Source organism: Podarcis liolepis (assembly GCF_965112155.1).
Source record: "Podarcis liolepis genome assembly, chromosome: 10".
Lineage (NCBI taxonomy): Eukaryota > Metazoa > Chordata > Lepidosauria > Squamata > Lacertidae > Podarcis > Podarcis liolepis.
Window position 1 is genome coordinate 36,185,271 of NC_139562.1, and position 13,635 is coordinate 36,198,905.

Below are 13,635 nucleotides of genomic sequence, written 5' to 3' on the forward strand. Positions count from 1 at the left end.
CTGGGAGACCAGGGTTCAAGTCCCGCCCGCCCCCCAGTTCATTGAGTGACCTGAGGCCAATTACTGCTGCTCATCTTGACCTACCCCACAGGGTTGTTGGGATTAAACGAGGAGGAGAACCATGTACTTCCCCTTGAGCTTTCTGGTGGAAAATGTGGGATATAAATGCAATAACATAAATGCAATAACGTAAATAAGGCCTAGCCTCCGCTGCACCGAGGCCAACATTCATTTTGCCCTGCTAATGACCAAAGCGACGCTCCAGTGTGGGAAAAAAGCTCACAGAGCGTGACCAGAATTTGTCAGACCTGTCATTGCACGCTTGCAGAAGCTTTCCTTCGGGTGGGAGGGGGGCTGCACTAAAAAAAAGGGGGGGAGACGCCAATGAGGGGATGGGGGCAAAGCTCGGTAGAAGGGCCCCAAGCCGTGCATTTAACGCTCCAGCCAAAGGACGTCAAACAGCAGAGCAGGAGTGGGAAAGACCGGGCCAGGAAGACCACTCTGGGCTAGCCAGGTTTATCTGCCTGGCTACGAGGCAGCTTCACACGCTGCTTAGTCTGACCCTGTTAGAAATGACTGGATAACTGGTTTCTTTTGGGAGGCGACGGGGGGGGTGTATGAGCGTGTGCGCCCTGAGTGGTCCCCACAGCTAAGGACCTCCCCTGACTCGCGTTCTGTAAAGCGGCTCGCTCCTGCAGCGCCCGGCCACTCCAGCCTCCTCAGCCGGCGGCGTCGGAGCGCGCGCGAGTGAGCGAGCGTCCTTTGGGCACCTCCGAGTGCGCCTTTCCGAGCGCGCGGAAGAGCTCGCGCGCTGAGGCTAAGGGCAGGCGGAGGGAGCGGGAGCGCGAGGTAGTCCCCCCCGCCCGCTTCCCTCCTCGGCTTTGCTGAGGCCGGCAAGAAGCAGCAGCAACAGCAGCTGCTGCCCCTGCCGCCTGGTTGGCTTGCCGCTGCGCCGCGTGCCCTAGCCGGCGGCTGCTTTGCGAGCGCCCCGCCGCCCCGCTCCAGCCAAAGGAGCCGGCGCTGGGCTCGCAGCAGCCGAGGCAGCCCTGGCTCTCGGGGGAGCGACCCTGTGCATGCTGCCACACGCATGTGCGGGCGAAGGCTCCGGGATCGGAGCCGCTGCCTCGGCGGGCATGAAATGTGCGCTCCTCGGGCTGGCGAAATCGCCCAGCAAGAAAGGCGCCGCTGAATGGCCGAGGGGGGAGCGGGAGGAAGAAGGCGAGGAAGAGCCGGCCGGAGCCAGGAGCCCCAGCCGCTGCTTGCCCAGCATGCTGAGGAAGGTAAGCCATGGATGCGGCGCTCCTCTCTCCACAGCCGCGAAGGGGCGCCCAGGCTGAGAGGAATCCCGGGCAGCAGCTGCGCCTCTCTCTCCCTCGCTCCCTCCCTCGCGGCGCCGGCGAGGCTTCGCGTTCGGAATTGGCGCGCTTCGGGGCAGCGACATATGGGAGCCTCGTTTGGTTGAGACCCAGGGAAGGATAGGAGGGCCACCACCTGCTCCGTGCGGTTCCCCTAAGGCAAATAAAATGGGGAGGTTGTCACACGTTCCTGACAGGGAGGAAACACCGGAGAGGGTACATTGCAGAGGGGGCTTTTCCGTCGGCTCTCCGGTGTCTTGCCGGCTAGTGGTGTCTTTTTATTTCAAAGGACAGTGTGTCCCAAGCCTTGCCAGCGGCTCTGTGGGTCGTACGAAAGCTGTGTCTGTGTGACAGAGAGACCCGGCGCCCTTTTACCATTTATTACACTCACGAGACGGATCTGCTCTGCTCTCCTAGGCGTTTTTGCGGAATCTGGCCGTTAGAGTGCGCAGTTTCCCCAAAATCTCTCCCAGTTCCTCACAGTGAGGAATCTTTGGGGGGTTTTTTTGGGGGGGGGGGTTTTCCAGTAATTCGGCCTCAAGTAGTACCTTTCTCTAGGCAGATGCTTATCTTCAGATATGTGCCTTTCTTGTCGTGAGGGGGCTGTTGGTAAGGCAGTTAGCGAAAGGTCTTGTTTCGGAGCCATCTGACCTGACTCCTTCACCTCATTTTGGATGTTGGCTGTGTTTTTGCTCAGGGCGCGAAACAAAATCTCAGGCAAATCAATGGGCAAGGTTCCCATTGACGTGCAAGGTGTCGTTTTTGTTTCTAGTTTGCTGGAGTGTGGCATGTGCTGCTCTCATGGATGCACCTCCAGCACATCCGAATATGCCCAGCAGCCCATATATGGAGTGGACCGGGAGCCCTGCCCACCTGCGCATACCACTGCTTGAGAAGAGCATCCTGGGTTGTGGGATGTGCGTGGTTCACCTGCCCTGTTTCAGGCGTGGGCATGGGCAGTTGTGTGGACCAGAGGATGCACCCCGTGAATGTTGTGCAGAAGCAGTTCATACGCTATACGGAAGTGGAGGAAGTACCTTTTGGCCAGCTCCTGCTGTGACTCATGAAGTGGGACTTCCAGACCTTGTACCTGATTTTTCTCATTTGTAATATTCAAATAGGACTTGCAGTGCTCCATTTGTAGCAGGGTTTAGGGTGCCAGTGAGCAGCCACCCTCACTTCCTCCAGCAGACTCCATTCCACCTCCTTTCGTTTTCTGGGTTTTCCCCTCCTCAGCAGACACTGAGCACTTTCTGGTAACTCAGCATCTGGGTATGTGGTTGTTGTTTTTTTAATTGTTTTGCATTTGCTTTTTACTTCCCTTAAATATTTTTTGTACTTCCGTAGACCTTAGGTTTTGCCCAAGCATGCTGATACTGACTGCTTGTTTTCCAGTTGCCCCAGTACAATCCTGCCTGCACTCAGCAACTGAGTTCGCTATTAGAAGGGGTGATAAACCAACTCATTCAAAAATAGTTCTCCAATATTAAACTTGTAGCAAAATGATCATGTTAAGGGTGTCCAGAGAAGCATTTTGCATATACTGTAAAAGAAAAAACGCTGCTCTGCAGGTGAGTTTTGAGGTGTGCACTGAAGCCATATGCCCCGCAGAGCTGAAAAATTCAACAAATATAGGACCTGTGATGCTTGGATGTCTTGAGGTAAGGAAATGTCTCAAATGACACCTGGCAGTCCTAGTAACTGTAAACTCTTCTGGGAACAATTGGTAACTCCCTGCAAGGAATTCATGTGCTTGGGTATGATTCTTAGCACAGCTATTGCCCAGGTGTGTGGAAACCTATTAAGGTCAATGTAGTTCCCTGTTATTCCCATTATGACTCTGATGCAATCACTGTGACCAGTTTTGTGCCAACCTCCTTTGTCTTTCAGTTGTGTACAATCATTCTCAGTTGTGTCTAGTTAAAGAGCACTCAGATGTGAATCTAACACGTGCAGTGATTCACAGAACTAGAGAATGTCATGGGACCTGGTAGGCAGGATAGTCAGATGTAAAAGCTGGGGCTGAAATTCCCTCTTCCACATCACTATTGAAGGTGTGTAGGTTGGAGCTACTCTTGGCCAATCTTACTGGGAGGTTATCTAGTCCAAGCCTGCTCAGTCCAAACTTAAGGCCTCTGATTTGATATGCGCGCCCAGCAGTTTCCTTAAAACCATCTAAGGAAAAATATTCTGAATCATGGGATGAGATCCACTAGTGTGCCATGAGTGTGTCACCAGGATGCCAGGAGTCAGTTTTGGGTGGAAAAATTGATAAACACTAGGTCCTGCTAGTAAAAGATGAAGTAAAAAATGTGGGGGAACCTAAAAGGAGTTCAGGTTTATGGAACAGGATTCTGAATTAGAAGTTGAATTGCAGCATCACCTGAAGGTGTTTTTAAAAATAATCTTAAGTAATATTGTATAGCATTGCAATGTAGATTTGTGCATGCTTCTTTTATTATGAACCTCCTAGTTCACAATGTTTGCTGTGATCAATCCCACGCATAGCATGGAGCCGCGAATGACTGAATGCCACCATTACACTTCTTATTCGTGGCAACTGCACTTGCTTACCTACAGGACTGTGGGCTCCATTTTGCAACTTCTGTTTGAAAAAAAAATCCACTGTGCTGCTTGAAATGGTTAAAGCGATATACAACTAAATCTGTGTCAATCTTGCAGCTGCTACGTCAGAGGAAAATTTGAGAGATTTGCATTAGGATTATTCAACATAAGCACTTTTTGAAGTCAGTAAGAAGGGCACAGCTGTATGTAGCTACTCTTTTGGCTTGAAACATGATTGATTAAAGTTGTCTGAGATTGTTTTGTGTTGGGGTTCAACAAAGCCTTCCATCTGCCCACCCCCTCATTTCTGCATTTGCCTGATAGTAAATCCTGTTGGGATTGAATCAGATTGCTCCCCAGTAAATACCTATTTAAGCTTGGAGCTATTGGGTAGTGAAACTTTCCCATCTACAGCAGAAGCCTCTCCTCACTACAGTATGTGCTTTTAGTTGCCATGGAATCCTGTACTTAAACGTAATGTTAGCTGCAGCCTCTGAGTCAACTTCATAGCACATGCTATTGTTTATGGCTCTTGCAAAGCTTAAATAAAGGACTTCAGGTTGGCTAAGAAGAATCCTTCTCTACATTGTACTTAAACACAGAAGAGGCACTGACAGCAGCTACTTGATACAGGGGTTGCATTGTTGAAAGCAACTTGCCCTTGCCTTCGCTGAGCCAAAGAATAAGAGCTGAGAAACAGCCGTGAGCTATCTTTAGGGATTGTTGGTGTGTGGCAGTTCTGCCTGCATCTGTTGTTGGTTGCGTGGCCATGAATTATTTCACTGGCAGGAAGATAGTTTATTAGATAACACAACTTTTCATTGTTCGTTTTGTGTAAAGCTTGTCGTAATAATAGATTTAAGTAGAGAAGCACAAGGGATCTTAATTAAAACTGGGAAGCAGAAATATGAAGAAACACCTGTTAAGATGAGTAACAGGCAGGTTGGAATCTTCATCCACAATGGCATTTTTTTTGTACAGAGAATGGTGGCCCGCTAGCACTTCTTTTGGGGAGGGGGAGACTAACCCAAATTTTATGAAATTTAGTGGTGTTCCCACAGTTGGCACAGATGGAAGCTGAAGTGGATCAACCATCCATTTTCCTGTTGTGGTTACATGTGGATAATTCTTACATGCACAGGCTAACACATGATTAAGGGCAGATCCATTTTCCTGTTGTGGTTACATGTGGATAATTCTTACATGCACAGGCTAACACATGATTAAGGGCAGATTATTTAATTATTTGGTTAATGCAGTCTTCACCAAAAACTGGTGTTTTGGAGCTGCAGCTCTGTGCTAGCTACAGATGATAGGAATTATAAAATCTGGAGGGCACCTGGTTAGTGAAGGTTGGGTTAAGTGCTTACATTGTCTACCTTAATAATTAAGCAGCAGGTAGCCTCATATTAGGGACGCAGGTGGTGCTTGGTCTAAACCACTGAGCCTAGGGCTTGCCGATCGGAAGGTCGGCGGTTTGAATCCCCGCGACGGGGTGAGCTTCCATTGCTCAGTCTGAGCTCCTGCCAACCTAGCAGTTTGAAAGCACGTCAAAGTGCAAGTAGATAAATATGTACTGCTCTGGCTGGAAGGTAAATGGCGTTTCTGTGCACTGCTCTGGTTTCACCAGAAGCAGCTTAGTTGTGCTGGCCACATGACCCGGAAAAACTGTCTGCGGACAAACGTCGGCTAGTAAAGCGAGGTGAGTGCCGCAACCCCAGAGGCGTTTGCGACTGGACTTAAGTGTCAGGGGTCCTTTACCTTTACCTTTAGCCTTGTATTTGTGGGAAATTAATCATTCTGGCTAGTATATGTGAATAAGTTTCAGGAAAAACCCTTCCTTGCCCTTCTTTCACTTTTGAGCATTGTCATTGCCCCTTGCCCCTCAAGAATTCCCAAAGCAATGTGGTGCCATTTTTTTCAGTCAGTCAGATTTGATGACCTCATCAAGTCAAATCTGAGAGATCTCATACAGCCAAATAATAAAGTCAAAAAGAAGAGATAATATTGCCTTCACTTTGGAAAGGCTTTTGATGATGTCATGCACTCACTTTTTACCCAGCACTAAAGGTTCCTAAGTAAACTTCGCGCTCCCGTAGGAGAGGACAAGAGTCCTTTTATGGAGTTCTGTTTAAAAGGGCAGGTCCTTTTATGTGTCAGTAACAGGGTAAAGGAAACTTAACTGTTTTCAAATGGAAAAAAGAAAGTAGTGGAGTTCTGCAAGAATCTATATTTGGACCCATGGCATTTTAATTTATTATCTGGGATCAGAGGTATGCCATGTGGTAGCCAAGTTTGTGGGGGACAGCAGTTTATTCTGGATGGTAATAGCCAAGCAGGCTGAAAAGAACTCCAGAAATATCTCTCCAAATTGGATGAAAGTCAGGCATACTAGAGCAAAATCCAGTATTTGATGGGAATTGGAATCCAACAATTTCTGGGAAACTACACGTCTGTCACCTCTAATCTGTGGTATAGCTGCGTTTGGAAGGGCAGTTCAGGTCCTCTAATGAAAAAAAGATACCATTAAAACTGGAAAAGAGAAGAACAATGTAAGTAGCATGAAGATTGTGGCTTTTCCCAGCAAGGCAAAGCTAAAGTGCTTAGGGCTTTTTGTTAAGAAATGAGACTATTGAGAGGGGACCTGATTGAAATTTACCAAATTTTGAATGGTCTAGAGCAGTGGTTCCAAATTAACTACGGTAAGTACAGTACTGCAGATCCCCTGTTTTTCCAAAGCCAAGCCACAGACCGCATACTTTTTGGAAATTATTATTATTAATCATTACATTTATAGATCACTTTTATCTCCCATGGATCTCGAGGTGGTGTACATGTTTCTCTTTCCTCCCATTTCATCCTCACAACCACTTTGTGAGGTAGGTTAGGCTAAGAGACACGGTGACTGGCCCAAGGTTCACCCATTGAGCTCCTTGGCTGAGTGGGGATTCAAACCTTGCTTTCCCAGGTCCTAGTCCAACCCTCTAACCATTATACCGTGTTGCTATATCAGTGGCAGTTTTTGTTGTGTGAATGGTGCCAGGGACCCCCTGGGTGGCTTATGTGGACGCCCTGAGGTCCGTGGTCGACCAGTTGGGAACCACTGGTTTAAAGAAAGAGTTCCAAGGAAGAAACATTTCTTTCTCTCTAACAATAACTAATACTACAGTGAAAAATTGTCAGCATTGTATTCCAAAGTATCATGTCACACAACCTATGAGGCCATTTCCCCCAAACCCAGGCCACCTGCCTATCAGCTGATGTCACTTGTGATGTCATCTGATAGTTGGGGTTAAATCCTGCATTGGCTCCACTCCTGTTCTCAGCAGAGTTCTCAGCCAAAGCAGTAGGATTTAACTTGCTGCTCAGTTAATGGAACCTCTATGTACAGAAGCAGTGTACTTTGAACACCAGCTTCTGAGGACACACAGTAGAGGCAGACATTGCCTTCATGTCCTACTCATAAACTTTCTGGAAGCAACTGATCGGCTGCTGTTTGGAACAGGATGCTGGACACTAGGTACACCCTTAGTTTGAGCCAGCAGGTTGTTTTTTTAAGTTGTTAGATGAAGTGATTCATTGGTCCACCATGTCACAGAGAAAAGGCTGCAAAGTTTGATAAGAAAATGCTATTTCTAGCAATAACCTGCCACTTTAAAATGTAAATAAATTACTTTTCTGAAATCACATCACAGGCTTTGGCTAATGGTAAAACACATATTGTTGCCTTAAATGGCAATTAAAAAAAAAATTCTTTTGCAGGACTCAGTTAATTGTTCTGAGAACCAAAACAACAACAACAACAAAAACCCAAAAACACACACACACCAGATTCAAAGAGGATTCAATCTGTGCCATTTTCATTAACCCTTTAAACATGACACCCTGTTCAATAACAATGCTAAGCCAGGCTATTGTATAAGGAAAATGCTAATTAAATTTAAACAAAAATTATACGAAGCAATATATTCGAGAAGTATATTACTAATAAACTGTAAGGTTAAGTCATTCCTTTTTTTGGATATGACAAAATTAAGCTATTTTATTTTCTATTTTATATATCCAAAGACAACAAAGGCCTTAAATCAGCATCATTTTTAGCACAATCAGTGGAAATACTATTGTATTTGAAGTTACCAGTTTAACAAAAAGAATATTTATTTTTTAACCATGGCACCAGACAGGGCCGGCACTAGACATTCTGCTGCCTGAGCAAGGAAGCAAACGGAGACAAACCCTCTCTCTCTCTCCCCCCCCCCTTTGTTAAGGTGCATAATATCAAAGGAAAGTCAAATTATTATGGCACATTAGGCAGAAAATCCCATAAGTACTATTTGTTCTCTCCTCCCTGGCAGTAAAAACACAATAATAAATACTTAGGAATATGCTGCCCTTTTGTGACACTCCAAACCAGCCGCCTCATTCTGCCTAATGGTAAGGCTGGCGCTGGAACCTAAAAGCCAAAGCCACCAGACTTTCCTTCTACACTGTATAAAGGAGATGTTGTTCAGTGGATAAAGTCCTGGCCTTTGACTGGGAAGATCTTTGTTTAATGAAGCTGACTGAGTGGCCCTGAGCAAGTAACGCTTGCAGACTAACCTACCTCACAGGGTTGTTGTTAGGATAAAATGGGATAGCCACATGAGGGTTTCCCTGGGTGTGCTGGTGGAAGATCAGGATAGAAATGGACTACCTCCTTCATTTCTGTGGGTCTTGCGTAACAGAAGCACTTGGATTGTACACTGCAGGTGCAAATGACAGGAGTCCCTTTCCTTTACCTTGCTGCAGTGTAGACAGAGCAACTGCTCTGTTTTAAACAAATCTGGTGTGCTCTGTGTCTTGCAGAAATACTCCATGTCTGACATTGGATTAGAAAGGCTGTAACCTTTGCTTCCCATTGTGAAAAGTGGGCCAAGTTTCTGTGTTGTTCTCAGCAGTATACATATTTTGAATTAAATAACTTTGAAATGTTAGCAGGCATAATAACACTGTGAGTACGGGGATAACTGCTTTTTCTTCGCCTCCAAAAGGCATTTTGACAAGCTGAATGAAAAGTGTAATATAAAGACTCTGTATTACATGATGGACTATTATGCAGTAAAATAGAATTCCATAGATATAATGTTCCCATTTTTCTTGCGCTAATTCATTCGAACACGTGAAGTCACATGTGTTAGACAGTAGTTTTCCATGTTCCTTTTTTCCCCTGTGTGCCACTATTTGTGTTTTGCTGGATGTAGCAATTATTTGAAAGGCTTAGTAGCTTATAGCAGCTCACAGGGATGAGAAGGCTCTGTTTTTCACAGTTATTCTCACAGAGTTAATTGCATCACTTCGTAAATGCATTCAGTGAGCTCAGGCTGAAATGTGACATTTTGTATTAGACAGCTCTCGTCTGGTGTCTCAGCAGGCACACGGACCCTGCTGCTCTGAGGGAATTATAGGTTTGTCTCTCTCGGCAAATGTGTTTGGGTTTGCTGCAGTGTTAGTAATTCCATCCCTTTGAGGACTGAAGTATGATTGGGCCTGCTTGCCCGCTTTGGTAGGAGGAGAAAGAAAGAGGTTGTGGGTAGTGCGAGCAGCAATAAACATTAAACAAAATATGTTTTCATTGTGGGCATCGTACAAACGGATGTTTATTTCAGATTGGGGGGAGGAAGTATTTTTGTAGTTCTGAAACCATTACTATGTAATGTGAAAACATTTTTGCTATTGGAATTTTTAAATAAATCATATAATATTTATTCTGGTTAGATTAGTCATTCACATTTTTGGCAATGTTTTCATAATCACAGCTTATATTTACTTCAATTCCTTAAACTAATTGAAGTTGTTACTGCTTAGGTCTTAATACTTAGGTTCTGAAACAAGTTGGTTGGTTGGTTTCCCATCTTTCTATAAATCTCACTCCTCCTGAGGCTCCTCTATTAGTATACCAGACCAGGGGATCACCACATACTCCCATCCTAACTGGTTTGGGATTCCTCTTCTCTCTCCAGAATATCTATCCCCTTCTTACTGAATTGAAACCCAAGTAGAGCGTTCCTTCACGGTTCCACTTCTCCTTTCTCTAATTCAGCTACCAGTTCTCACTTGTCTATATACTCTTTAAAGAACACCCCAGCTCAGAGACTTCCTTCTCAGCTTTAGATATCTCCTCAGAGGACTCAGCTACATTGGCAAAGAAAAAGCGCTTTATATGTGTTATATATGCATTATAACACAGTGACACCAGATGGCGCTGTGGAGTTCCGATTTTGCCAACCCGATTTCTCATACAGAGTTTACAACGTGTTTAACTGAAACACTTCTTTGATATGTCTAGATCCAGCCAGGGCGAATTACAGCTCAGAGGCTATATACCCCTATCCAACTGAATGCCAATAACCCATACTCCAGTTGCTTTTCTTTTTCCTTCCCAAAGTGCTATCTCTACCCCCTCTTCTGGCTAGCTGTACCTTCAGCCAGTCAGAGTTTCCAGCCCAGCACTATGCAAGCTACACCACTCTTTTGCACTGGGTTGCTCTTTACATCCATCCTGGCCCCCTTGAAAATAGGTGTCAGGGTCAAATTGGTGTTTGAATCGTGACCTGTAGAATTGTGAACTGGATTTAAAATATGGTTTGATATGAACAAACCTGTTGCCTGAATTATCAGGGGTATTAATCAAAGATTTTCCCTATTGGTGATTTGACTTTCCTTCGATCAGTGACTGACTGGGAGATCTGAAGCACCTGTTACATGACTCATAGGGTACCACTTTACAAAAATTGCATTGCAAATCAGAAGCATTTTGAAGGAACTTTCATTTGCATTTGTTAACCTTTTGGCCAGGCTTAGTAGTTTGCCAAAGTACTGATGAACCTGGAAGAACAGAATGAACGGCTCAAATGATCGCATAAAAATAAAATGCCAAAAACCCACATTTGGATTTGGTTCAGACTTTAATGTCCAATAGGCTCCAAAGAGGAAGCACTTAAGAGTATTGATAACACTTAGGGAACCTAAGGTTTTCATGGCTGCTTTTTATAATTAAAAAGCTGTTTTAACAATTTAATAACGAGAATAGTAGCTTTGAATAGATGGCTATACTAGGCTGGGCCCTGCATACCTTGAATATGATATACTACCCTTTGCCCCGACATAATCTATTACAACTTAGTATCCCCCTCCAACTTCCATCCTCTCTCATCGCTGGCCGTGCTGGCTTGCACTGATGAGAACTGTAGTCCAACAACTTGTTGAGGGCATCACACTGGTTACACATGATCTATTAGGCCCACTGCTAGCCCATTTGTGAAGCTAAGCAGGGTCCAGTATGATTTCAAATTGGATAGGGGACCACGTGCTGAGATTCCTGCGTTACATGTGGTTGGACTCTGAGTTCCTCCCAACTCTGCAATTCTATGATTCTATGATACACTCAATTATTCTGTTTGTATGCTTAGTTCATACAGCAAGGGTACATACAGCCATTCACATTGCCTTCTAAAGCTATAAAATTTCTGGAAATTCAGCAAATCATGGCTGGTCCTCCATCATTATCATCATCACCACCAACAACAACATCTTAGTTAGTGGCATCAGTGCACTTGGTATTTTACAGCAGGTGTTGGGACCCTTTGGCCCTCCAGATATTGCTGAATTACAACTCCCATCCTCTTGGGCAATAACCATGTTTTCTGGAGCTAATGGGAGTTGTAGTTCAACATCCGAAGAGATAAAGGTTTACCACACCTGTTTTACAGGGTAAGTAAAAATGCCATACAGATTCCTGTCAAAGTTTGGAAGGAAGTGGACAGAAGGAGAGGAGGGACAAGACTAACAAGGGATAAATTGGAGCAAATCTATTTAAACGTACTTGGACTTAAATGCCACTGAGTAAGAAATGGGCAATGGGCTAAGGAATTGCTCCTTTTGAAGAGTTTGAAATGCCTTTTTGAAGCATGGGAAGTCCCAACAAAAAAAATTATAATTTAGGCAGAATATTTGGACTATTTGATATGTATATTGTATAATTTGTATAATTTGGAACATTCAATGTGATTTGATTGGATTGTTAAAATGGGAAACTTAATAAAAAAGATTAAAAAAGAAAGAAAAAATGCCTTTTTGGTTCCTAAGACAAATTTTGATTTGGAGTTCAGCATTAGCATGTGCTTCTCTTATTTAATTTCCTAGTCCTTGATATAAACTTGGTTTAACTAAATCACAAATACATTTTTCATTAATTCACTTATGGCATATGATTTAGGTATTGTTGTGATACAGCTCTGGCTTACGGAATAAGTATGTTAAATTTGTAATACAGAATGATGTCTTTGCCACAGCAATACATGTAATTTCAGGGTAGGAAGATAAACCCGTTTGCTTTTAAAAATTAGATGGGAACATTTTCTGTTCTCACCCCAGAATACCAAAATACGCTAACTATGCAGAAACGATTATACTGTGTGCTTATTTTCCCACAGCCTGTTGTTTATGCAAACCGTATCCATAATTGCCTCAAGACTTCGTGAATTGTTCATGACAATTTCTCATTGCTAAGCAATCACTTAATATGGTTAAACTGCTAAGCTGAAGATAAATGACTTAAATTATTACAGAATAATAGCACATCTGCTAAGACCCTTCTAGTACTGCAGCAACAATAGACTTGTAATCGAAGAGGAATACTTCATGTACAAGAAACATTTTGTTAAGCTGTAGTATGTGATTTTGGATATACATGATTAACAACAAACCCTCCTTTACAAGATAATATATGTTCCAGTTCTGGTTTATTTAATGAATCCCTTATAAACAGGACTGGGAGGAAAGGTGCCAAGGACAGGTCTATTGCATGACATTCTAAGATCCCAAAGGAAATTAGGCTCCAAACAGAACTGGCACAGCCTCATGCCTTGTTTGAATTTGTGCCACCTCCAAATATGTAGTGGAGGTTTTGATGCAGAGATGCATTTAAATGAAATTTATTTCCCCTCCCCCCAAAAGACTGAGAGGGTGGGTGTGTGGGTGTTTCAGTGGTACAGTTGTATAAGTAGAATATATCATGTGAATACTTGCATACTTAAATCGTTCTGGGTGGTGAAAGTCTTGCACTGCCTGAATTATTACCATGATTTTGCCAGGATTAGTTCACCACTTTAAAATGTGGGAGGGATCAAGGATATCTTCCTGCAAAGATGGGTGGCGTAATGAACTAGTGTATCATCCAATATGCTGTGACTAGGCCTTGTCCGGGAGCCAATGGGCTGCAGCCTGAAACAGGCTGTTTTAGTGGGCGGGTTCTGGGGGGGGGAGGGGAAGGAAGTCAGACCCAAAAGAGAACCTTTTCCTTCTGATCCACTCCTGAACAGAAGCTTTAGCTTTGCTTAGCCCACATACTAACCCACGTTTTAGAAGCCTTTACCTTACTCTAGACAAAGTTGCTGGTCTTGGCAATGGGATGGTCTCTGCAATGTGGAACTTTCTACATTCCTCATAGCAATAGGGGTGGTTTATCATTTAATTCCAGTGTTCCATATTTCTGTCACAACTTTTTCACTGCAGGCACTTTAAAGCACTTGGCTATATCAACAGCAGAGGTAAGCAGGGGATCCTTTAACGGATATTATGGTGTCCCTTTCGCGGGTGGTGCTGTGGGTTAAACCACTGAGTCTAGGGCTTGCCGATCAGAAGGTCGGCGGTTCTAATCCCGTGATGGGGTGAGCTC

The 13,635-nt window shown here is 44.2% G+C and overlaps 1 protein-coding gene across 1 annotated transcript in view; it reads left to right on the top strand.

Moving 5' to 3' along the window:
* The first annotated feature begins 1,084 nt into the window (after positions 1-1,084).
* TMCC3 (transmembrane and coiled-coil domain family 3) overlaps positions 1,085-13,635 on the top strand; it is a 93,512-nt gene continuing 80,961 nt past the window's right edge. The window contains exon 1 of the mRNA XM_083463022.1: positions 1,085-1,280. Coding sequence (XP_083319148.1) covers positions 1,134-1,280 — 147 coding nt within the window. The 5' untranslated portion in view covers positions 1,085-1,133. The remainder of the gene's footprint in view (positions 1,281-13,635) is intronic.